General features: G+C 35.2%; 1 protein-coding gene across 1 annotated transcript in view; it reads right to left on the bottom strand.

Annotated features, from left to right (window-relative positions):
* Nucleotides 1–2,535: 2,535 nt before the first annotated feature.
* Nucleotides 2,536–27,313, bottom strand: part of TBC1D22A (TBC1 domain family member 22A) — a 140,738-nt gene continuing 115,960 nt past the window's right edge. The window contains exon 13 of the mRNA XM_084206529.1: nt 2,536–5,735. Within this exon, the coding sequence (XP_084062655.1) occupies nt 5,607–5,735 (129 nt within the window). The 3' untranslated portion in view covers nt 2,536–5,606. The remainder of the gene's footprint in view (nt 5,736–27,313) is intronic.

Below are 27,313 nucleotides of genomic sequence, written 5' to 3'. Positions count from 1 at the left end.
AGTGAAAATTTTCTTTACTGATATGCCAACTTTATTCATTTCTGCATGCAAAAGATGAATTATTTATTTGCATGAGGCAACTCATTCTGTACAGTTGCAGCAAATACTTGTTGATGTCTTAGGAAAAGTTTTTACTTGATCACATAAGTATAGGACTAAATTTCTTTCTCCAGATATATAGTTTATTGTTAGTTACAGTCTGAAAGTGCTTCTAGAAACACAGCTTTGAGCTGGAGCTAGAGACTTCTTTTTTGACTACGAGATGAAAAATTACCAAGTCTCTTTGTTGTTGGAATGAGATTTTATGAGTGAGATAGCCATCTAACTATTGATAAGCCTGGGTATCTCATTGCCTCCTGTGAGCTGTCATGACAGATACATATTTTGTATTTCTGCTGCTGCTTAAAGAGAGAACAAAATTGATCAAATGGGCTGGTAGCAGGAACTGTTCACTGGAAATCTCAGATCTTCCTGGAGGAAGATGGAAATATATGAAAATATATAAGCTGAATTTCAAAAAAGCTCTATGTGAGAGATTGCATCCTGAGTTTAAGGATGAAGTGGTCTAAAGACCCCAAGAGGCACATTTTCTCCTTTCTGGAAATCAGAAATTATTGGGAATAAAACTCCTCTATTCTGCCTCTTTGGTTTTGTTGTGTTTGGGATTTTTTTGTCTACTGCTGTAAATTTCAGAATGCTCTTCTTCCCATGAGGAGGATCTCTGAGAAGGCACAAGTAAGCGATGGCTGTATAAGAAGTTTCTGGAGTAGTGTTGGATGCCCAAATCCAGACCTCACAGAAATGAGATCTCAGTTCTGAAGGATATATAAAAGGAAAATCAGAGAAGTATGTATACTAAATCTTGATTGGTTTGATAACAAAGAATGAGCACCTCTGTCCATACTGGTTGCAATTTCAGACTTTAATTTTCTCTGATGTGGAAGCTTGATTACAAGAACAAACATGGAAGCCCAGTTCAAACAACCATTTACTGCACACATTAATTCTCCTTTGGAGAAGCTTTGGAAGCTTGTAGGAAATTGTAGGAAGTTCTTGTGGCCAGAAAAAGCCCAATTTTCAGAGCACCTGTCTCTGAGACACTTTCTGTAGCATCACATCTCTCAGCCTCTCATTTCTGGCACATTCATTGACTGTCCTGTGGGCTCCACACAGAAGACTCTGAAGTGTTAAAAGAGTCTCTGATATAATGCCACAGCAATTTAATTATTTTCTCCTGTGCTGCCTCAGCTACACTAAGCTTAAGGAATTAGATGGGATGCAAGATTTTAGCTTTAACTTATAAAAATGCAAATGATCTGGAATTAAATTGCTCAGGAACTTGACTCTCCATCATACAGTGATAAGAAGCACTTGAGCTGCAGTTCTTTCCCATGGCACAGAATTCTGCCTGAGTGATGGCTGGACTGGGAGCCTTTCCACCTCCCCTCCTCTTCTGATCTCCCAAGAATTTAATGTGCTACAAAGTACTTATCTTCCACTCCACTCTGTTTTCAAGGAGGAACTGATCTGAAGCACAGATCAGATTTTCAGAAAGTCCTTTCTGTTGTACTTCACATTTATATCCATGGAAAGTCCTCCATCTGCCCAGACAGTTTTCCAGGACTCCTTTTGCACAAGAAAAAACAACAAACAAATACCAGCACACACCTTGTGACCCTTTGGCCTTTACTCCACCTTCTTGATCTCTTCTGCTTTTGAAAAAACAATTTGAAAGACCTCCCATTGCGGATTTTATGCAGGATCTTTAGAGGCTTATAGCAGATAAAGAAACACAAGTTTTACTGAAGGTGAGAAACCAGCATGATTACAATTCAAGCACATAACAGACAGACTGCCTCTGCAGCCTCATCTCTTTTCCCCTGTATGTGATGTGGAGTTTAAAAGAGAGAAGTTACTGTCTTTGCCTTCCTTGTATATTTCCTCACCAGATACACGGGATTATTGGAAGTCTCTCAGTAGCTTTCTTGACATAAGGAACTTGAGATACATATACATATATGATACTTCTCCCCGATAGTTAATCTGCTTAAATCATCTTAATTTCCAGATCTTATTGACACTATCACCTGTTTACTGTTTCCTCACCATGAGCTGAAGTTTCCCCTTCTCCTTTACCCCCAGAGTTATACAGAATTCTGTGCTTCCTCTGTGTGCCTTGCCCTGATTTGCTTCACCTTCTCTTCAATTTAATTCTGCTGTGGTGTCAAATCTATGGTCATCTACTTTTTCCAGAAAATGCTCCATATGCTGTATGTACATGATCTATGCACTGACACACCCTTGGAACTCGCTTGCATTACCAACTTGCAAAACCTACAAGATGCCTGGGCAGAGAGTGGCAGAAATGTAACAGAACTGAGGTTCTGTTAGCCCACCTCCTCTTGTGATAAAGGCTCTTGAGGCTGTAAAACAGAAGCACACCGAATCCATGCTCTGGTGTAGGTGCAATGTGTTTGAAGAAAAAATAAACACAAGTTTTCCACTCTATATAGCACTTCATAAATATGTGTTTATTTCCTCATCTTTCACCAGTTTTACAGTTTTAACCAGTGCCTCAGTGGTAATGTTTGTCAGAAGCATACAATGGAACTTCAGATAGTTCTATTCTGTAGTTAGGAAATGAAAAAAAAATAACTGGCCTTTCCATATGGAACTGCGCCAAATAATAATGAAACTAATTTTTTATAGCATATTACAGAGTTACCTAAGATTTCAACTTACATTTCTATCTTACTCCATGTACTGTATTTACACAGTTAACTGATTTATTATTTACATTTTTCAAATTCTGTAGTCATAAATCTTTTTATATTGTACATTCTAGTTTAAACTTTTATTACAGAAATTATTTAACACGCATTTCAGACACTGCAATTTAAATATTTCACATGAGTTCTAGGAAATGACTGCCTGGTTTCACTAGTGACGTGTCAAGATGCCTCCTTCATAAGAAAATACATATTACAAAGGAATTTTATAATACTCAGAATCTTGAATTTTGAAAAAACTAAGTACATAGGATGTAATAATGATAATGCTATTTCCTTTTCTATGCAATATTTTTTTTTGGAATGACATTTTACCTGAGATGTAAAAAATGTTAAATGTGTGGGCTTTTGATAAAAAATTGAAATTTTACATAAATGTTGGCCTTCTATTTACGGAGAACTACTTCTATCCTTATAGATATATAAATGCTATTTATATATCTATATCATATTTTCCAAAAAAAGTCTATATCTACATAAACATTGGTATTATATTAGGAAACTTCCCACTATCCTTAAAAAGCAATGTGCTCAAGTACAATATTCAACTTCTGACACAGACACAATAGTAAATGTGACCTCTAATGATAATACTTCCTTCCAAGGGAAGTAAGAGGTACCTGTTGAATTTGGAAGACATGACAGACAACTTATGTGGACCCAATGAAGGAAATTTTATTTATCCAGTCCCAAAAATGTTATGCAGGAGCATCTGACACAGCAGACAACTTTGGGTCAACTTTCCATGTTACATGTAACTACCTAAATAATGTCTTAATAGAAAAAAGTTAATTATAGAAAACCCTTACACCAGTTAATGCTGTGTTGTCTTCCCTCGTTACAATAATAAGCATTCCTATTACCAAATGATTGCAGATACCAAGTTTAAAGCAAATGGTCGTAGATTTCATGTTTCTTTTATTCTGTTATTGGTAGACACTGTTAGGCACAATATGACATTCTTTGTAAACATAAATTTTGATACATTAGACCACGAACTGAAGTTACAGAAAGCAGTACACAGACATGTAAGAAGCACAGATCCACTACACATTCCAGGCACAAATGCAGCCATCTGGGAGGCCTGACCCTGTATCCATCACAACTGAAACACCAGCTGACACCAGTGGAAAGAAACACATCCTAGTTGCCAAACTAGGTTTTTGAAATAATTCTCTTTTTATCCTCTACCAAAGAGTTCATATACTTTTAAAATATAGATGGTCTCATAATCACATGATGGTAAAAATGTACTTTACTTTATTTACCCTGAAACACCTAATTATTACGAAGTCTGTGTGAAGAACTAAGGCCCCTACAGCGAGTAATGTAACTAATACATTTAGAAAGCTCTCTTCAAAATATGTATATACATATTTTTAAGAAGTTGAAAAAAATCTTTCAATAACAAGTCATAAGAGAAAATCTCTTGAAGGTTTTTTATTTCCCAAACTGAAAAGTGCACTACACTTTCTGTGCAACGCTGTGCAACTCAAGAACCAAACTGAGGAATAGTAAGTCTGAACTTTTAAGTGTATTGCTTATTGCAACTCCCACCCTTCATAACCTGCATGTGTATGGTAGGCACAAATTAACATGAGTTATTTACATCCAACAGAGCAAAATTAGAATTCTTATCAGAAAATATTTCTTGAAAAAAAACAGTGCACGTGAATTATGTAAGTTTTAAGAAATTATTCAGTATGCCATGGTTATATGAAGAAACATTAATTTTAGTCTATAAACTCATAGAGCAGTTTTGTTCTGCTAATGACCCACGAACAATCTGAGTATACAGTTACTGTTACTGTTGTTGGGAACTAGCTCTCTTCCTCTGAATAATCATGAAAAGGGTATTAAATTATTTAACAAAAAAGCTTTGGAAAGATATATTAATTTTCCTTTTCTAATCGCTAGAAATGGAGAATAAGGCAACAACTGAGATAAAAATATATCTTGCTTAGTAAACCAAGCTTCTTAATACATTTCTTAAAAGTGAAATTTCATGCTGAAAAATTGCAAGGCCTTAAAAGAGAAACTTTAATTACTTTGACAAGACCATGCCTTCTGTTTAATTCACAATTTTAAAGCACTCCAGTATATATTGAGAGGGACTTATTTCAGTGTAATAGATGAGTCTTCGGCTTTAAGTAACTTTTTTATGGCTAAAAAGCTTCTTTAGCATCCTTCAAGACTGGATAATGTTTAGAAAAATGCCACCAATTTCCATTACAACCTTCTATATTCTTATATTATAGAAGTAATCTAACCTAATTCCACAGAAAAACAACAGATGGTGTGCTAATATCAGTGTCTTTTGAGTTATAACCAGGCCTCAAAACACAGGCCTTGCTGTCTCACGAGGTCTGTATGATCAAGGAAAAGTTCTTTTTTGCCACTCAAAGTAGATTTCACCAACCAAAACTGGCAGATAAATTCATGGCAGGTGACACTGAAGTAATGACAAAGTAATTCCATAAGTAGTTTTAAGTCTAAAGCACAACTGAAAAATTGCTCAACATAAATAAGAGAGAGAACTATTCTACTTAGAGAAGGGGGAAAAAAAAAGAAAATTATAAGACTTCTGAACTCATTGTTCATGCTGAGCAAAAAAATTCACTTTTAAGTTCATTCGGCGCTCGATATCCTGCTTTGTCCACTTCTTTGGTATTCTGTTCTCATTCTGCAAATTCTAACAGAATTTTAATGGTCATCTTACTTCAAATGAAAGAGCAATGAGCTGAAAGCATAACCAGAACAACAGATGCCATAATACTGCAGAACACGTTGCTTCTAATGATTTCTGTCTCTTTATATTCACTTCTTGTAATGATTGGGGGCGTCCGCAAACGCAAACTTCAGTCTGTAGGCCTCTGCTAGGAGCACGCTGATGTCTTCATTCCCCCAGTGTACTGTGGGCAAATTCTGTAAAAATATCAGCAACTCCTGATTGAAAAGAAAAAAAAAAGTAAATATATTTTTTCAAATAGTTTCAAATAGCAGTGTAATAACTATGCAATACTTATGCAATGATCATTTATAAGCAACCATTCGTGTAGCACCTCTGTATCCCAAACAAAGCTGACATCCAATTAGGTTTAGGGATTTTTTACATAGATACTTGCTATTCAACCTTTCAGTTCAGAAACCTCTGCTATTAATTGTAGTTGAAATAAGGTCATTTGATAGATAATTTTTTTTTGAGAAAAATAATCTGTGTTGCTGCCTATCCAAATTACTTTTATGCTCTAGGGCATGAAGTTATGCAATTGGATAAATTTTCAAAATTATGGATGATTGCTAAGTCTGAGATTCTCTCACACCAATGCAAAGATAAGCTAATTCTCTACTTATACATGAAGAATTATGAAATAAATTGTTATTTCAGTCAGTTGCAGTCAACTCCCACCTTGATTCTTAGCCCAGGTTTCCCATTCCCTGCTGGATTCTGATCCCAAAATATTTTCCTTTGGGTCAGCTTTTCCTCTCTCTCATTTTAGGTTTAGTGAAATTCACTTCCAAGAAGCCTAAGACCAGAAACAGAAGGAACAAGAAGCTCTCTGGGACAGTGCCTCTATGTTCAATTCTGATGAACATGCATCAAAATCCACCAGGATCCTCAGCAGCACAAAGCCTCAAATCCTCATCTGTAGGCTGAAACCTGCCAGCTCTGACAGGACTCTTTGGAAGCTCCTGACAATTCATGCAAATGACAATTTTTATAAGGCTCCTCATTTGACTAAACCCAGGAAGTTAGTTTCCTCTTTAAAGAAAAAAACCTGGTGATCCATAAGGTCAGAAACCCTCAAATGTGATGCAAAAGCCACCCTAGGCCAAATTTGAAGTTCATGTTTGAAAATTTCCATAGAGCAGATCACCTGTCTGTTTCAATTGTTTTGATAAACTGTGGCAAAACAGCAAAAGAGAAGTTTTGGATGGGTCACAACAAAAATAAATGTGGATTTTTATGGTGGGAGGTATAAGGCAATCTTAGGAATAAGTGAAGTTGTTAAGCCTGCTTGTATCTTCTAGGTGCTCTATTTTTGCAGAAAAAATGCAGACAATTTGTGCACATTTGTATACATGCATATGTATTTGTGAGGACATGTATAAGTATATTTTTGTGTGAGTACATCTGTTCAGGTTTATTCTAAAGATCAGAAATAAGTAAATGGGAATGCAATTAAAGCCACAGCCATTATCTTGTTATAAATCAGAATCCTGCAGTAGCATGTATAAGTACCCAGGGAAATTATTCTTCTTCATAAAAGTCTTATTTTCCTTGCTCCCCCCTCTCCCTTCTCTGCACCTTCTTTCACAGAAGATGGCCATAGAAGCCCTTAGCAAGGATTCACTGATTTTAAGAAAAGCCAGGAGCAGAAATTAACATTAAATTATTTCTTTGTGTTTGTGAGAAAATTATTTTGACTTCATCTATTTCACAGTCTTGCTATCCTGGTTCTTGTAATGTGAAAAGAGAAAGGATAGAAGTTGAGCAGCACTGTATATTTAATTATGAATAATAAGTAGTAATACAACAGAGTTAGCATGAGAATGTCTCTATTACACTTGAGAGAACACATTTTTAATAAAGTATTGTACAATTGTCAAAATCCCACTCTTCTAAAAAAAATTTCTATGTACTTATTTGACACTTACGTTGATAACTGTAATTAATAAATTAGCAGTAGAGTGTAGGAAGGTTGTGTGCAGGGATCATAAATGCCTTCCTCCATGAAAGTTCTTTTCTCCTTTTACAAAACTAACTTTCAAGCAGCCCTGAGACACAGCAATTAATTCAGCTTTGTGAGCTTTGTGAAATTACCTCTTTTACTCTTTGCAGTCTCAAGACTTTTCTGGGTCAGACTACTGGTGCAAATGACTCATATTGCTGGAGCAGTGCTTTGGTTTTCTTTGGGCTTTGGTTTTCTTTGGGCTTTGGAACACCCAAAGACTATAGCTTCCACATCCATGCTATAAGAAATTTAACATATAGCTCAAATCTGAAATAGGACCATTAGTGATGAACTGGTTTAATACTTCTAACATTAATTTCAAATTTGATAATAGTTTTCATCTGAATTAAATATATAAATAAATGGCAGAGTAATGCATTTACTGTCTCCAAGTCCACTTCTGCTCGAGTGGGCACTTTGCCACTGCTACCAAGGGAGAAGATCTAAATCTAAGACTGATACTGACTAGTGAGTATCTGTTATAAATCCATGTAAAGATGGCCAAAGTTACTTTACCACTTGTACGACCATCTAAAGATAAGGCTTATCTTCCTGTGATCTATTACAGAGCTCCAAAACTTGCTCAGATAGAAATAAAGCTTACATCATTTTAAAAATAAAATAGAATTTGGCAAAAACCTCACTAAGGAAAATACTATTTTCTTGAAATAAAAAAAAATTGTTTTTCTTTCACTGCTAAAGAAAATCATGCTGCCTTTATTGCTACATATGGAGCATTCTTTGGAAATAAGGAAACTATTATAGAGAAACTACAAAAACCCCCAAACAAAGTCTTTGGATTTGAAGAATTGTACAAACACACTACTTAATATTTAAAAGATCACATGACAAGTTTGTCCAAAACTGCTCAGTTCAGCATTTTACAGTTAAAAAAACAAACAAAAAAAAGAGCAAGAATTACTACAAGTGACTCGAGCCCACTAATTTATTTTTAATTATCTTTTTTTTTTTGCCAACAGATAAACAGCTAAGCAGCATGCACAAATAAGGCATGCATACAAACTTCTTAGATTCATTTTCCCATCCACTACAGTATTAAAATATAAGGCACTCTTTGAAATATGATGACTCATAATGTGAATTAACATTTACCATTAAAAACTTGTAGATGATAAATTGCCTGGTCTATTTCAGACGAAAACTGAGTCTAAAAATCAATCTTTGTAAAATATTCCTGGAAGAGTTTTGTTTAATGCTTAATTTAAATGGTGCTGCGATGACACCTGGCTGAAGAATCAGCAGGCAGCCAGTAGCTCATCATCATCAGAGCTGGGATTTCTAAAATCCCAGGCCAATGTTTGTTTATATTTTGGCTTTACCAACATAAAATATGTTCAAAATTATGTCCTTTGAATTTGGCAAAGAGAGTGCCCTGGTTTCCTGGACTCTTACTGAGAGGAGCAGCTATATTAATCCCTTGAACTGGGGCCCATCTGCATGGCCCAGCCTGCCAGCACAGCTTCAGCTCCATTTGTGGTGCCTGCCCTCCCATGCCACACCAGGGAAAGGCTTCTCCATCCTCCCCCCTCCTTGCCAGCCAAGCAGAGGAGGACCAAGGTACCCCTTGTATTTGCTCCTGCCCCTCAACAAGCACAAAAAGTGAACAGATTTTAGTCACAGTTTTACTGCCATAGTTAGGGGCTGCAGCTGATGTTACCCAGGGCAGTGTGAGAAAACTGTTAGCAGGGAGAAGAGAAGGCTAAGGCAGGATCTAAGAGCAGTTCTGCACAGAGGGGTTGGAAGGAAGAAAAGAGGTGCCAAAAGGCAATAGTAACAAGCTGAAGCTAACTTGTCACATGAAAACAACCCTTTGCAAGGAGGGTGCTTGAGCAGCTTGCCAGGCAAACTGTAAATCTGTCCACTGGGATTTTCACAGCTCGCCTGGCACGCCCCTGAACAGGCTGCTCAAGCTCCAATGCTAGCCTGGCTTGCAGCAGCAACTTGCACTATGGACCTGACTTCCACAGTGAAATTTTCCAGGGTTTTATTTTTTAAAGGACCTGGGCTTAAACAGAAAAGAAATCCCAAAGTGCAACAAAAAAACCAAACCAAACCAAAAACCAACAAACAAACAAACAAAACCAAAAACAAACAAACAAACAAAACCAAAACCAACCCAACACCAACAAAAAGCTAAACATTTACCCCTTTGGATCATTTCAAGAAACAGTAAAGGTATGTTTCCTGACAAGTAGAATTGTATTTTTCATTTGTAATTAAAGGATATAGGGCGCTAGTGCAGCAGAGTTGCTGGGTCAGACTATGAATAAATTAAAAACCTATAAATCAAACTGACTTTTAAGTATGGCAAAAGATCTGAATGTAAACTGTATACTAGGCTTTGTAAGGGAGTTCTGGTTTACAGTGACATATTTAACCCACAATTCTGAAATAATTCTCCAGTATATCTGAAATTCAACATTTTTGTTACCAAACAAAAACCTTATCTTTTATAGAATTTCACTCCTCATATTTCTACAACTTTAACTACATTTGGATTTACATGATACTTTACACATGTGTGTTTGTAAAATATGCTACTACACTTTATATATAGCATGCCCAACTATGCTACTATATATAAAGTATTTTTAAACACTTAGAATTTGCTATATAGAGTGCAGTTTTAAAGTGAATGTACTTTCAAAATCTAATTTTTCTCAGATAATTAACATGTATTCTAGAACTATAGCCTTCACCTTGTAGTCAAGACAAGACAGTAGTAAACATGCTGGAAGTGCTGTGGTATAAAAGCCCCTCTAGATGTATGAAAAGTATGAGGTCCATGTTTTACACACCACAACAGCAAGAGCCATACTCTTACTGTTAAGCAATGGCTGTTGTCAGACACAAAATTATTCTTGAGGGAAAAAAATGTTATCCCAGAAGATCCAATACATGTAGCTAAAATAAAATACCAGACTACCAGATAGACAGCTCAAAAAAGGTGATTTCCAAAGCCTTAATTCCTCAGTTTCCTCTAAAATCAAAAAGGTCAAGGTCTGCTCCTTGTAGACTAAATCAAAACTGAATATTAATAAAACTTCACAAAATATATTTATAGTAATTATTACAAAGTTATCAGCCTCTTTCTCCTCACTGAGATTTTAACCCAGTGAATTCTCAGCATAGTAAAACAATTTATAAAAACCCCAAACCCAGAGCAAAGAAAGCAAATTTTATTGTGTTTTGGAATCTGGTTCATTACCAAATCTCCTTACAGTATGACATCTGCTATAATCCTGTTAGAAATACAATTTTTTAGAAGAAGATTGGCCAATAATACTGGTTATTTGGCAATGGCTATCTGTAGTTGTTATACTATTTACTATCACCCCTACTCTGACTCCATATGTGGATCTTGAAGGAAGGAACATAAAAAGAGAGAGAACCAGTTACAGAAAACATGTTGACAGTTCATAAAACATAAAAATGTTATTCTAATGAGTAGAACACTAAGGTATATTCTATTCTAATCAAAGCAGTATATTTAATTTGAAAATACAGAGGTTTTGTCTGTGTGAATTATTGACAAAGTTCAAGTGCAAGGTTTTTTTGTTGTTTTTTTTTTTTTTTTTTAAGAGAAGAAACAGGACATAAAAACCAGTATTAGTGTTTCCATTTTAGATAATATAAAGTGGCATAACTAAAGTTAAAATCAAACTTGAACATACTGAGAACATTAACAGAGTTAGCTTTTAGTGTCAAAACTGAGAACCCATCTATTAATTCAACAAATAAAGGCACACCTAAAATGCAGTACCTTTCTATGAGTTGTTAATCCTTCCTGCTGTTAACTGCAATGTAATTACAGTCTGAGCACCCCTGGTCTACCACAACTCTATTTTATACTGATAGGCAGAACCTACAATCTCACTATACTTTATGATCATAAACTTTATAATATTATACTTTAGGACTGTATACAAGTAACCTAAAGGTAAATTAAATTTATATATAATCTTCAATGATTTGATAAGAAAATGCTAACAACTATAATTTTAATAAGAGCTGAATGTATTGCACATTATGAACACATATAAAACACTGCAAAATTTATGCTGGCAATTTGATGAAATGGCCCCTTTATTTGTATTTTCCAAAGCTGTACTTGAAATCCCAGAATATAGCACACACTTTTAAAGAACTAATGAAGTAAAATTCTACTAGAAATTTATTTAGACTAATTATTGAGACAACCTAAGGAGGAAACCAATTATTGCCAGGGGAAAAAAAAAAAAGGCTCATTTGTCTTTTTAGATAATAGAAAAGAGAAATAAACCTTATGCATGCATTAAAAGAAATCTAAATTTTTTTATGGTTTTATAGGAAATTGCATAATGTTGGACTAGAGATAGAGCTGGATGATTCATACATTTGTTTGCAACCAGATGTAACCACTATACAGGCAAAAAAAATATCCTTAATATAGGGATTATTTAATTCCTGTTTCCTTTCCAACATTCTTTTTCACTTGATTGCATTTGGGATTGCCAAGTGTGAAAGGAAAGGATGGCTAGTGCCAAGTGGGACACCCCTCCGTGGCCTCAGTCCCCTTCCTGCCCTGTGGAGCAGACAGACAGATGTGCCAGAGCTGCAGTGCCTCACACCCTGTAAGAGCTGCAGTACCAGGCTGGCAGGGTGCTGTGCCAGGTTCACCTCTAATCCTCTTCCCAGATATTTAGGATGAAGGATACCTGCTGCTCTGGGACTCAGCCAAGCCCAGTACAAATGCTCCCCACCAGCCTGCTATCAAAGCAGGAGCTGCAGTGCCCAGTGCCATGGAAGCACCTGTCCAGCACCCTCTGCAGAGCCTGGATGCCCTTCCTTGTTCAGCTGCCTCAGTGCCACCTTGCCCTTCCCTCTGCCCCTTGCTGTTGATACGATGGCGCACCAAATGAATACAGCTCTAGCTCTGAGACAAGCTCTCTTTTCTTTCTTGAGTACTGTTTCTTGCAATATGCTCAGCAATATTCCCCGTGCTGCTGCCACTTCTTCCTTCTCCAGATGTCCTAACCTGCTACACAGAGTTGCAAATAATGAGCTCTATTTCTGGAGTGCTGTGTCTCTTATTAATTACCTGTGTCTCGCAGCAAGAGAAAACATTTCTTTCCTGTTGGGCCCAGCTGGAATTGAGAATACTAAGATTTCAAAATCCAATATTAAAGAGATAGTAGGAATAGGTCACCTACTGCAGCTTAAGAAATATTTGCTGCAGATATGGGTTAAGAGGAATAAGTGGAGCAGGATCCTTCAGTGGTGCAGCTGAGTGCCTGTGCTGCTTCCTGGGCATGGAAAGCACACAGCAGCAATGGCTGAGGGAGCACAGAACAGTCCCTTTTGGATCCTGGATGCAAAAATGCCTTCCTGATTCCTGTAACTTCAAGGACTATGGATGAACCAAAACTTTGATAAGCACAAGATGGGGCAACACTGATTTATCTGTTCTAAGTGGTAGGAGCATTGAAGTCTGCACTCGACACAGTCTGAAAGATTTGACAGACATATTCTTGGCCAGTCATAAATCAGTGTCACTCAAAAACTTCCACCTGGAATGTGAAAGTTTAGAGGAAAGAAACAAGAGTCAAAAAACCCTGACTAAAAATATTTGCTGAAAAACTGTAATATTGAACTTCCTAAATTCAATGCTAAATTTGATCTTTTCTTCTACATTCCTTTATTGTGCATTACTTACATTATGCTCCCAGAATTCCTTGAAATGAACATTAATTCTTTCAGTCTTATACATCTTAATTTTGACCCTTTTTTCACACACCATAACATGTCAATCAACAGACTATAGAACACAGAACCCAGAACAGTAGGAATAAATTTTTCTCTACAAAAAAAAAAATTATATTCAGAATTCCAACTAGACTTGCTGCATCTTAAAGTGAATATTTTTTAAAAATCTAAATATTTTAAAGTTTAACTTCTTCTGCTATCAGCTTACATTTAGGACCTCAAGGACAGTGGTTCTCAACAAGGATATATTTTTTTATCCTTTGATTCAAATACAGTATAAATATATATACATAAATATATATATTCTTTGATTCAAATAGACATTTTAATTCTTCATTTCAACTGATCAATTTGTCATTAATCTTATGAAAATATAAAGAAGTATGCTATTCTTATAATTAATTTCATATTCCTAATAAAAATTTCACAGAAACAGACCCTAACATCCTGAAAATGAAAGCTTATGGAAAGTTGATGGTTTTATCATTTCCCTTTCATGTTTTCCTTTTCATGACTACTGAAAAAGATTCCAGGACTCAGCACACTAAACTAGCAATTAAAGTCCTGTTTCATCTGGTATGGATCTCTTACACAAGTCATTAGCAACCTTAATCACTAATCATAAAATATGTGGTTCTAAAGGACTCTGTCAGAGAGGCTGTGCTTGGCTTCAGCTCACTTAGCTGAAGAGATTTACATCTTCATTTCCAAGAGTATTGGTTTAAAACTACATTAAAGGACCACATCTCAGCTGATATTATAGGCAGTCTTATTACCTTGGTCCCAAATAAAACCAAACCCACAAATAATCTGCATCCCTAAGACAAGAATCAAATTTGAATGCTAGATCTTTTTCTCAGCTGAAGTTACTATCCACACATTATCATCTCAAGTTTGTAAGACAAGGTTAAGGAGTTTTAGAATCAAAGCAGGCATTGCCACAGAACCTAAAGGATTTAAGGTCCCTTCCATCCCAAAACCTTCTATGATTCTGTGATACTCAAACACTGATTCAAATTCAAACTTAAATTGGACAGTCAAACAAAAACAGTCCTAGTTTTTTTCTCACATTTAAACTAGAGAAAACAGAACTTCTATTTTATATATCTCATATGGAAACTCAGTATGTCAGGAAGCTTCACACTTGTATCCAGGAAATAGAGCCGACAGTTCCAATTGCTAGAGCTCAGAAAAGAATAGTCCTGAACCACTCTGAATAGAATTTTTGCCATATTGTTTTATGAAATACTGTTATATTGATGGTATTGGAAGATATGTTTACTTCTTATGTACCAAAACACAAATCATAACAAATAAATAATAAAAAGCCCAAGTATGTCATTTACCACTAGTTCCATCCAAAACACAACAAATAAAGGAGAACAGATGCAAATATCCAGAATATAAAAAGTCATGAAGATCAGTGGTCATTCTATAAAAAGAAAATCCAAAGACAATCCCTCCAAAGACAGAATGTACTGTACCAATTAAGGCTGCAGCAATTATGGCAGAATTTAATTTCTGAAATGACTTACCCATAAGTTACTACATTCTATTTTTTTCTGTAGTCAAGCAAGATCAAAATATTTCTATAGCAGATTCCAAGAGAAAATTTACAATTCTACCTTTCCATGAAGTCCATATGCTAACCACTCTCCTCGGTTTGGTTTTCCTGACCATAATTTGGCAATGCATTTTAAATGGGACAATTCTACAGCTACAAATTCACACATATTTCATTTCCTTATCTACAATGACTTCGATTTTAACACTGTAGTATGTATAGCTAAAAGCTCAGCCAAAAATAAAGAAAATCATAAAATACCAACTGAATATAATGAAGCGCAGGAGAAAAGTGTATAAAAATTGTATGTATTTCTAAACTAAAGCAATGATTATGTTTTGACAAAATGCTGTAAATTGTTCTGAGAAAAATCTCATCTTGTTTTAGAGAAAACATATATCAAGGATGACTGATGCAAAATTACCTCTTTTCTATAACTAAAGTAGTACTGCCTGAGATATGTAACTTTTACATCCAATAAATATGTCACAGTGCAGAGCCTACTTAAACTAGTATATTTTTATAGGTAAAACAAGTAGTCCTAAACACAGCTCAAATGGAATATTGCCAATATCCTAGGGGACACAGGGCTGAAAGGCCAGTTCCATTACATTGCTCAATCAGCACCAAATGAAGCCACATTTTGGTGTTTTGTTCTGAATAACAATCCTTCCCCACTTGCCATGACAAAGCCCATAAAGCATTTGTGCACCTCCAAGAGACTTAAGATCAGCAGTACAGAGAACCAATGAACTGGTGGTGAAGAGACCTTCATGAAGATATCATGAAGGAAACAATCTGCCCCATCTGATAACTGAAAATTTCCCAGTTAACTTGAGAAGACTCAGAAAAATCAATAAGAAGTAATCTGAAAATCCCCTCATCTCTGAGGAAAATGCCACTGTTCAAATTAAGAAATCAATTAAGCTTCCCTGGTGAGCATAGCACGCAGGCACAAGAACACAAGACAAGGGATCACCCAAGCTGCACAGGTTTTCCCAATGTACAAGTAACAACAACATCCCCACAAATTTCTATCCATTCCTTGATGCCTTAAGAAAAAAAAAAAAGCTTCAATCAGAGAGAAATTCCAAAAGTGCATCCAAAGACAATAGACTGAAGAAACAATTCAAATTCACACAATGTAATCTGATTGTACACTATAAGCTAAAGAATTAAAATATCCTAAACCAATAAATCCTACATGAGAAACACGATTAATAACTGAGACTGTGCTCAAGACACCTCCAGTTTGTCTGGGGACAAGAAAAAACCCGAACCAGGATGAATCTTCTTGTACCACACAATAACATAAATTTTAAAAAATCAAGCTTTGTTACAAAATATATGCTGCTTTTTATGTCCTGATATTTCATACACAAGATGCTCCACTTTATCTAAGGGTTTATAAATCAAAGTGAAATAATTTATATACTTTTGATCTTTCACCAATGTTACATTATGACTTAAATCTTTACCCCCATTATAAAGCAATCCAAAGGCATTCTAGAAGATGATCATATTTTCTATCAAGGTTTGCTTCACAAGGTTAAACAAGCAACATTCTTCTAATGCTCTCTGCTAAGGTCAGTTCTTTATTTCCCAGGCTGCTGTTGTTAAACATAATTCTAAAGAAATTACATCAAATCCAAATAAATAATTCTCATGCAAGTGCCAGAGAAATGCAATTTTTAAAAACAAAGAACATATTACTGGAACCATGGAAAAATAATAATTCTAAATTGAGTACTTGGAAGCCCTAAGGTATACAAATATCCTAATACCCTGGACTTCTAAGACAATTAAAATACTATCACACTTTTTAAATATAATATTTAATTGCCTTTCTTACACATCACTATACTGATAAAAATATATATCTACAAATCAACTTGGGCCAGCCAGAATTTGAGATTAAATTTCTATATAAGATGACACATGCCTCAAGTTTCATCAAAAATATGTGTTTGTAAACCAAAAGCTGAACGAAGGACTCCAATGCAAAACCAGTACATTTATTTACTTATCTACAAAAGAATGGCCTCCAGACAAACATGAGAGAACTGCATGTCTTTTCAGCACAGTGGGTGACAATGGGCTAGGTTAATCTTTTCAGACTGCTCATTTTTAAGATTTCAAAAATGAAAGTGGTAAAAGCTCTGAGGCCATGACTACCTCTTCTTGGTAATCCTTGGTAATAAGGAAATAAACAAGCTTACACTCAAACTTTAGAATCTGCAACACTGTCATGGTATTAATACCCAAAGAGCAGTTTGGCCAAGGAACACTGAAAACCACCAATAGCACAGCAGCTCTAGAATGGTCATCAAAGATCAAACAGTCAAAGTCCTCAATTTCCCACTACATAAGGAGAAATATTACTAAAACCAGAGAGAATCACAATGGAGAGAAAAATACTGTTTTCATAATAATTATTTCAGCATATGATAACTAGTATTACATAAACTGAATATCAGTAATATTTTGCTGTATTTCTCCCAGGTGTTGGGTTCTTACACCCATTTGGTTTTATAAAAATTCCAATTACATTAAGAAGAAGGTTGTGGCCTTTAGAGATTCAAAGAAAAGCCTCCAAAAAATCTATCTGAATGGTTATCCAAAGAATCAAAACCACGCATAAACCAAATAGGTTTTAAGGACAACATTATACCTAAATTCATTTTCTTTGGATAACTGGGTTTGTGACAACATTATTTCTTTTACAAAACCATACCTTGTGAATAAAATGTCATTTTGTTTAAATAAATAAACATGACCTAAAAGTGTTTCAGGGTCTGGCAAAAAACCATCCTAACAGTTGCAATGGATAAACATTTCAGTGATGCCTTGTGTAGAATAACGTGTTTGATGGGCTGGTCACCGACGGTAACACATCTCTCATCTGTTTCTTCTTCTTTAGCAGGCAGATGAGAGGAGGAATTCCTGTATTTCTCACAATAATCTCCTAGAAAGCACACCACAGCACAGCTTGGAAGATGTGACCTTTTCTCACAGAAGAGAAAAAGATGTCAACGACATGAAATATGACTTTCAGAGGAACATTGCTGCTGGCAATTCCGGGTTGCTTTAACAGGCTTGCCTGCGAGCTGGCACCGCCATAGCAGTTCCGTGCCGTGCTCTGTCATCATTTCCCAGGGGTGGCAATATTTAAGAAAGGATGGGGTAGAGAACAACAGCTATTAAGGATTTCAGATGCCCCTTTTTAACCTGCTGACCTTTGGGGATCACTGCCTGAAACTAAGCAAGAAGTGTGAGAATTGCGAGGAAAAAAAATTAACACAAAGCTTCAGTGAATCAGCTCCCGAGGACTGGATGGAGCCACTGCTATTCATTCAGCTGACAGCAAGCAAATGCTACTGTGAAGAAAACAAATTGAGATGGGATAAATGAGAGCTCTTTGTATATTTGAAAAGGGATGTCTAATGCAAAAAACACTACAGAGAGCAAACAAGTTGTGCAAAGGCTTTACTCTTTAAGGCAGCTGAAAGATCTAACCAGGAGGCTACGATAGTAATAGTAAATCTGCCATAATGACATTTCTGGAAAAAATCTAATTCTGATTTGTTTATGTGGATGACAAAATTATAAGCATTTCAATTCTTGTTATTTTTACTGTCTTGTAGTAGCAAAGAGACAATTTTGTTGTAAGACAGCAAAATCTACATGCACTAGCATTTAGGAAACCATAGGAGAGAACAGAAAATTGAAAGAAAGAAAATTAATCCTCCTCCATCTTCTTGTCTCAAAGAAAGGCATATGTCACTTCATCCAATTACTAAGCTCATACTCCAAAAACTTCTGGTCTCTCTTTGTTCTCTTATCAGCAGTTTTGATTGAGTTTGGTTGTCAAGTGTACAGGCTCCTGTGATTTTAGTCTTCTCCAGGGTTACACACTGATAAGGCCAATAATTGACATTGTTATGCAGCAGGTTCTGCTGAACAAATAAACATGGAAAGAAAACAGTTTTCTTTGTAGAGAGATGTCTCCAGTGACAGCTGTGAATTACTAACTAAATGGAAGTCCTGCCAGTGCATTTAGTTTAGCAGGTCACTTAAATTGCTCAGGATGAACAGGAGTTCTTCCTTTGTTCAAGAAAAATCCTTTTTATATTGAAATGGAGCAAATGCAGAGATCCCTTTGTGATATTTACTGAAAATAAATTTTAAAAAATTGGTTGGTGAGAGAAATATAGGATACAGGAATCAGAAAGTGCTTTTTCTAGAAACTTACAGGACATAAAATCAGACTTTCATTCAGTGGAAGATTTGATTTAAAACTTGGACAGTAACAGAAGCACTTTGAAGTAGAAGCCATAAAGCAAAGCTTACTGGAAATCCCTTCAGATTATACACACCTAGCATCACATCTTCCCTTTCCTGTAGCAGGAATCTCTTGCCAACATGTGCAGATGAAGGGGACCCCAGTTCTGTATCCCAGCCTGCAAACCACACTGCTCAATCCCTAAAGAGTTCAGTCCCAGCATCCTTAGAGGCATAGAGATCTGAACAGAAAATATACATATATTTCTTTTTACTTCATGTAGCCTTCCAGGACAAGGAAGGACACAGCTTAGAGGCAGAACTTAATCAACTTGCTTCTAGGGTTCAATAATGTTATTGGATACGGTGACAAAAAATAAAAACAATAAGGAAAAAACAGTGATTACTCAACAATTATTGAACCTTTTTTATATAAAAATACATAGTGATATATTTTTATCGCCAAAATAGTGATTTTCCTCTGCAACTAGGCTTTACAGAGAATCACAATTTTAGACATATTTACCACTAAAATGTGGTTTTAACACTGTGAGCTCTCAGTTGGTAACGATAACTAAAATTACTAGAGTCCAAAATGTTTAGAAGGCTATTTGTAGACAAAAACATTATCCATGTTTTAGAAATGGTGACTGACAATTCAAAATTATATTCTAAGGCCAGTTCATTATCTAACTGTTTCAACAACTGTGAGAGCTTCAGATGCTTTTTGTACCGACACATGCTAGCAGCCATGTATGTCAGTGGGAGTATTACTTGACAGGTACACAACATAAATTTGGGGCTGGTTCCTAGAGTCAGAGATGATGCTGTCAGAGAAGATCATTACTTATCCTGGTCTGACCTCCTGTGTGGATAACAGGAACTAAACTTAAACATATGGTTAGTGTTTTTTTTAAATTTTGGGAAAAACATGGATTTGAAATCTTTAAGAGCTACAGAAATTCATCATTAGTTAATGTCTCAGGTTTTTTTCCATATCAAGTTTCTCATATATGAATCAATTCACCTACTGGCTTTCTTTTTGACAAATTAAGTATGTCAAATACTTCAGTCATGCTCTCTGAGCCCTCTCTATGTCTTTGACCTAAGACATCAGAACTGGATGGAATATTGACAAAGAAAGAAAACCACCAAAGGGCAAAACAAGGTCCTAGGTTCATTAATTCAAGGATCCAATCAATCCCATGTGCCACAGCATCATTCCGGGAGCTCATTAGGAGAGATGCAGGCATCACCCACCCTTTTGAAGCCACATGTCATAGGGTACAGTCTCACACTCCAGAGGTATGACCTATTCTAATTTACTTTATTTGCAATTATTTTTTCATTTGACTACATCAAAATACAGCTCACCTGAAGAGTTCCACTGAACAAGTGATTCAAGATTTGTTTATGTAACTGCTCTGTTCTCCTCACTTTGTCAGAATGGTAAATCTGTGTCATCTGCAGATTTCTATTATCAGCTATTTTGTTAGTGGAAATGCTGAATAGCCTCATACTGACTCCCACTAAATAAGCCTCCTCTTGTAGATGATTAACAAAAAATGTATTTGGGACATTGTATGATATTTTTGTTGATACTGTTAAATGCTATTTAAGTGTACAGAATAAAGTAGACACATGACCACATGAAATTATTCTACTGCACTTCTGCATCCACCAATGTGGATTCACTTTTCAGAATTAAAGATAGAAATGAAGCTGTTAAGAATGACATGGGGGAAAAATGTTTCATTTGTACTTCTTAACTGAAAGCAAGAAAACTGGCTAATACTAGCAAATAATAATTATTAGAGAGATAATAAGTAAAGGTGAGAGAATTTAATACTTGAAATCAAAACTATGCCTTTATTATCTTCCTGATCAAAGTATTTTCTTCCCACTGTGCCTTCTGAGATAGATAATCAAAAATTGCCACACATACAGGAAGCACTTACATGTTACAAGATTTCCATTAAAATCCATACAGAAAAATGAACATCTAGCTCTTTTTGCAGACAATATTAATAACTCATTACTATTGTTAGCTGGACATACTGTGGTCACTAAAAAACCAGTCTCATCACAGTATTATCCTCTGATATGTTGGAGTTTCCCTATTTACAGTCTTCCTGAAAATTAGGAAAAGCTTTGGATAGCCTACTGGTAAAGTGAACAAGCCCATCAACTGGAAGAGCTCTGATACCTGTGTAGATATATTAACAAAAACTGATTGAGTACTCAAAATCTACATGGAGGCAAAAATAAATATCCAAAACTATCCAAATAGCTAAAAATATCCAAAGTAATTGTCATTTCTTTCTGAAAAGTAAACATAAATGAAGGTAATAAAATGGCAAATTATTTCATTGCAGTTCCACGTTCATGACCTAGAGTGTATTGCTTATTGGTGAGTGATCATGTTGCCACAAGGGAAATGATAACACACTCAGCAAGACTGAAATAGGACTGTAGTATGAAACAGCATCCTTGCAGCCCCAGCAAAGCACAAAGTCAGACTACTTATGGTGACTGGAACCATTCCAAGCCTGAAGCTACCCCATTTATTTTCTAATGCTGTGTTGAGATAGCAAAATTGCAGTACAGATTTGGAGAGCCCCAACAGTCCACTGCTGATTCATGCAGTTAAATCATGCTGCTAATACATTATATTTATTCTGTTATCACACTACTTCATGATGGGAGACTTCATTATGGTCAGAGCCAGAGCAGATGATGAACTACACATCAAGAGGAAACATCAGTTGCTTGCCTGCATTAAAATACATAGTCTGAATATCAGGTGGAATTAATTCTAGTGATTAAGAACCATCCTCAGTTACAGATATAGTCACACAGAACCCTTTTTCAATGATTATACAAACATATAGCCATGTCTTGCCAAATGAAAGATTTAGCTGTTTAATTAAATGAGAACAGCTTATTTACATTGAGACTTTTTAACAAGTTTTTCTTTTTCTTTGATCCAAAGAGTCCTTCTTTAGCTGTGTGTGTGCTTTGTATCTTCAGGAATATTGTGGTTTGGATTTTTCTAGGGTTTTTTATAGTGCATCTTTACCAAATCTATTTGCCAACAAATAACTTGAACAAAATTCCTGGGAACCCAAACAGCAGGAAAAAACCCTGGCTTACTAACAAGATTTTATCTGAAAAGTCAGATTTGGAAAGCATTATAGAAATATGGTCTATTGATCACCTGCAACCTCCAATCAAAAATTCACCTTTTAATTTCTAATTTCTTTGATCAAATCTTCAAATAAGTTCAATCCTTCCACTGGAGTATAATTTTGGGTACTGAGTTTCTTTTGCTGAATACCTGAACTTTGGTTGCTCTGAAATAAACTGGAATTTTCTTTCAATTTTATTATATTAATTTAATTACTTAAAATATTTTTAGATATTTTCATCTTTCTGTAAGTAAAATCCAGATTTATTCTGTTTCTAATTCTCTCCCCACTAAGACTATAGAAATGGGCATTATATAAAATAAATGTTAAAGCACCTTCCAATTTTATGTTTCCAGCATTAATCATTCTGTTTTAGTCAACTTTCTTAATTCTGTTGATCTTCACCACAGCAATTTTAGCTGAATTAGCTTCAGTATAATTTGTTGACACACTTGACAGTCTGGCATTGCTTTTCTACAGCAAATATCCACTATTATGTAGATGTTTTTATCCTAAGGCTCAAATTGTTAAGACAGGCAACTTTACTGAAGTTAAAACATGATAATTCTGCAATTAAAATGAACCCAATGTTTCTTCTGAGGAAGAAAAAGTAATTATGATGAAACCATTCGAGATACAGCATGACTGTAACGTAGCAAAAATGAAATCTGGACTGACAAGAACATCTAGTGGAATTTAGAAGAAACAAAAATCCCCTCCAGTGCCCAGAAGTGTACTATTCTATCAGGTGAAAATACAAACCTCATGGAAAGTTACAAATTATGTGCTGTTCCAAAGCACAAATCATAGCTGGAATGTATATAAATGAACCCATGAAAAAACACAGTTGGTTTTTTACCAGATAGCACAGAAAACTTCTTCTGGTTTGGATGGTTTTGGCTGGGCTTGTGGGGGCTTCTTTCTTCATTTGCTTGTTTTTTTAACATAAAGGGACATAGAATACCTTTAAGGTTTTGCCAGACTGAAAATTTCTAGTGATAATTTTATTTTCTATTGGTAGAAAGCCTTCTCTGGTTTTGGCACCTAAGACTGGCTAAGAAAAGCATGTCCAGAACAAAACAGAACTTTTTAAAAACACCAGAATATGGATGCAAAAGCCTCAGCTCAGCTTCTCCATATGATTTTCTGTCAGGCTTTTATGCAGTATTAACAATGATTCACATAAGTCTTAACTATAAAACAGAAAGACTGAAACCTTTGCATCTTGGTAAAATGCTCTGCAAATTATATTTTAATTGCTCTGCATATTTGAAAAACATTTTTTGTTTTGAAGCCTATTCACAGATCTTATATTCTATTGATTCTCAATGTGCCCAAGTGAGCATGCTTTGAAAGAAGGTATGATTGTATTTATGTAGCAGCAGCGTGCCTCTGGATCCCTGAGAGCCTACTCAAAATATTCAAAATGTTATGCCTTTTTTTTTTTTACTCTGTGATCAATTTAACTCTTCAACAGCATCATTTACTAAAAATGGTGAATTCAATTTGTCAAATAACTCAACTGAAGCCAAAATCAAATTATTATTCTGGTTCACTTAAAGCCATCCAAAGACCTAGAGGGGTATCAAGAAACTACTTTATGGATTAGAGAACAAAGTCAATCTGAATTCTTGCATCCTTCCCAAAGGGTTATTAGCACAGCAATATTCATCACCCATTATTTTGTGTGAATAAATAAATAAATAAATAAATAAATAAATAAATAATCATATTCCTTTTTTCTTGAATAGCAAAATAGAATCCTGTTTCAATTATGGCATGCACAATGTGGTTTTTAGATGTAATCACAATTACTTAATCTAAAAGTTATTAGAAAATTATGCCAAAGCCATAAAGATTTAGAAAAGGTTATTTATATAAACTTACTGAAAAAAAGGCCAGATCTGTTAAAAACGGTCAAGAGTCCTCTTTCCCTTAACAGGTATTTTCCTTCTTCATATGCAATTGTCTTTTAAAGAGTTGGAGGAGAAAAAAGTTTCCTACCAACTTCATTTTAATCTACAGATATATGAATTATAGGATACTATTACATGTTCATAAATTTGAATTCATTGTGCTCTTTGCACATTAGAAGAATTAATGATGTGTCCTTCTGAACAGTAGAGATTTGCTACACAGTAGAGATTTTCGATCTCTGTCATCTGCAGTTGAATATAACAAAACTGTGGTTCCCCTGTATCACAGGAAAAAAATGGTACTAAGGTTTTGGGCAGTCTGTTTGGGTTTGTTTTGGTTTTGTTTATTTTTTTTTTTCCTAAAAAAACCTATCCTCACTCTGTGCAATACTCTGATAATGTGAAGAAACATAAAAACCATATGGGTGCCATCAGTTTTAAGACTACATTACAGGTCTGTTAAAAAAAAAAAAAAAAAACCAACCAAAAATAAAAGATACAATCCACAATATACACTGCATTGTAAAATCATTTTCTGATCTTGCAATGTCCAAGACTGTTCAAGTGCTTACACAGTAAAATGCACAGTAGAAAATCCAAACCACAGTGTTCCTGAAGATACAAAGAACACACACAGCTAAAGAAGGACTCTTAGGATCAAAGAAAAATAAAAACTCATGTTGAAATCTCAATGTAAATAAGTTGTTCTCCTGTAATTAACAGCTAAATCTTTCATTTGGAAAAACACGGCCGTAGAGTTCTATAATCATTGAAATATGGTTCTGCATGACTCTATCTGAAACTTGCAATGGTTCTTAATCACTAGAATTAATTTCACCTGATATTTATTTTCTTCATGTATTTTAATGCAGGCAAGCAAGTGTGAAACTCCAAGTGCTGCTCTTCAGCTTAGGAAAAAGTTGTTATCCATTGTTAAATATCTTATGCATGAACGCTTTATGACCCCATCAGAGTATCTGAATCCAAACACTGGCTTCTGTAACACTGTTTATAAAGAAACCTCCTTTAAAATAGCAATGGTTGTGCTGCATTCTGTCCAGGCCAGTCTCATTCACTCTAAAAGTTGAGTTTGCTCTTCATTCCTGTTGCTACATCTGGGCCTATTTATTAGGTGGCAGTTAATTCTGCAGGCACAACCTTCAAGAAAAACAACTGAATAAGGGACATAAAGCCATATTAACATTTTCCTACAATTAAAAACAGCATTAGCAAAAACAATAAAGAAAAAAAGCACCTAATCTAGCACAAATTTCACTAAGCAATTTCCATTAAAAATCGGGAATTAATTCCTGGGGAAAACAGGAAAAGCTGACCGATTACATTAGAAGGTTAATGGGATTAATCTAATCACATTCAAAATATGCAGTTTTCAGGGAGCAAAATGAAATAAAGATTTTGGTAAACTGCAGAGCTCTGAGGACACTTTGTATTCAGCTTCACAAGATTAAAGAGCTGAGATCCTAGAGCTTTTATGGCACCCAGAGTTTGAGACAGAATTTTTTACTATGCCATTGTTACTGCAATGATCTCTGAAGTTCTACATCCAGGAAAATCTCCATGTCTTCTATTTGTTTTAATCCTTTACATTTCCTTCCTCAAGAAACTCTGATTCTGAAGACCCTGGCAGACAGTCAGAGACCAAGTGGCATGTTGCTAATACTCTTTTTTAGGTTAATTAGTCACTATGCAAAATGGGTAGTAATGGAAAGGTTTAAACCAAATCAATAAAATACATTAACACAATTATTGGCAAGAATATACAGAACACAATAGTATGATTTTACAGAATAACTATAAAGTAAAATAAAAATTAACTCTAGAGCTCACTCAGAGGCAGTAAAAAGTAAGATCCCAAATCCATAACAGTATATTCCTTAAATTCAAATAATAAGAACAGGGGTGCACACAAAGGCAAGGGCTCAGGTGTCTCTGAAGAGTCAGGGCACTCTGTCTGAGGAAGGAATGCCTGCTAAAGAAGCAGATACCTTTTCCATGAAAAAAGCAGAATGTAAAGGGATCTTCCAAGCAATATGAATTGTATAAGCACTATGTCCTACAGTTTTTCTCCACACAACAGCAAGTTTTAGAGGAATTATGTTCAGTATGTCTTTCCCTCTATCGAGCAGTCTCTACTGGATTTGCCCCTGGATGCTTCAGAGCTTCCATCCCTCTTTATTTACTGGCAGCATCTCTGGTAAAAATCAGTACAGGAAACAACATTTGGGCTTGCAAAGACACATTCACATCCTCAAGCAAATCTTCCCAGAGTATTTAATATTCAGACCATTAAATGTAGGATTTAACAGATGAATTGTAGTTTCTGTCAATGCCATCTTCCTTCATAAATAATACAGTGACATAAATATTTGCACAGGATAGGGTGATATCAGAAGTGACTAATTCATACATGTCTTTCCACTGACTACAAATGTAATTTATAAGTGACTTTATTTCTAATTTAGATCTGAGTTAGAGGATTTACTTTATTTCACTAAACCTTAAGCCAAAGTACATAATATAACACATTTTCAATCTAACTGGTCTCTGAAACACGAATCATATCTTCATATAATATTTGTACTGAACTATGCAGCTGGTTAACATCTTCATTACTTAAAAAATTCATGTCTGAAAAAAAAGGAAGACATTAGCTAATATCATACATAATTGATTTAGAAAATAGAAATAACTGCTCACTTTGTCATATAGTTGCTTAGGGTTTTTTTGAAGAACACAAACACTAGAATAAGAACTCTCTCATACTAATATATGGCATAATGAATTGAGCTATCAAATACACTACATCTGCTGTTAAAGATTTTGCTCTGCATGAAAGAAGGGTTAGAAGTTAATGAATTGCAGTATGTCACACATGAAATCCAAGCACAAATCTGCACTTTCAGTGCTTACATTTGAACTTTTTGATTTGATGTACCATATAAAATTGCAACACATCCCCTGACTATCAGAAAAGCAAACTATTCAAATAACAACTTAATTTGAAACTAACTGTAGAAAAAAACCTGATGAAATGCAATTTTTCAAATGGTGT

This window comes from Fringilla coelebs (genome assembly GCF_963513975.1).
Source record: "Fringilla coelebs genome assembly, chromosome: 5".
In the NCBI taxonomy this organism is placed as follows: Eukaryota; Metazoa; Chordata; class Aves; order Passeriformes; family Fringillidae; genus Fringilla; species Fringilla coelebs.
This window is presented reverse-complemented; position numbering and strand designations above follow the sequence as displayed.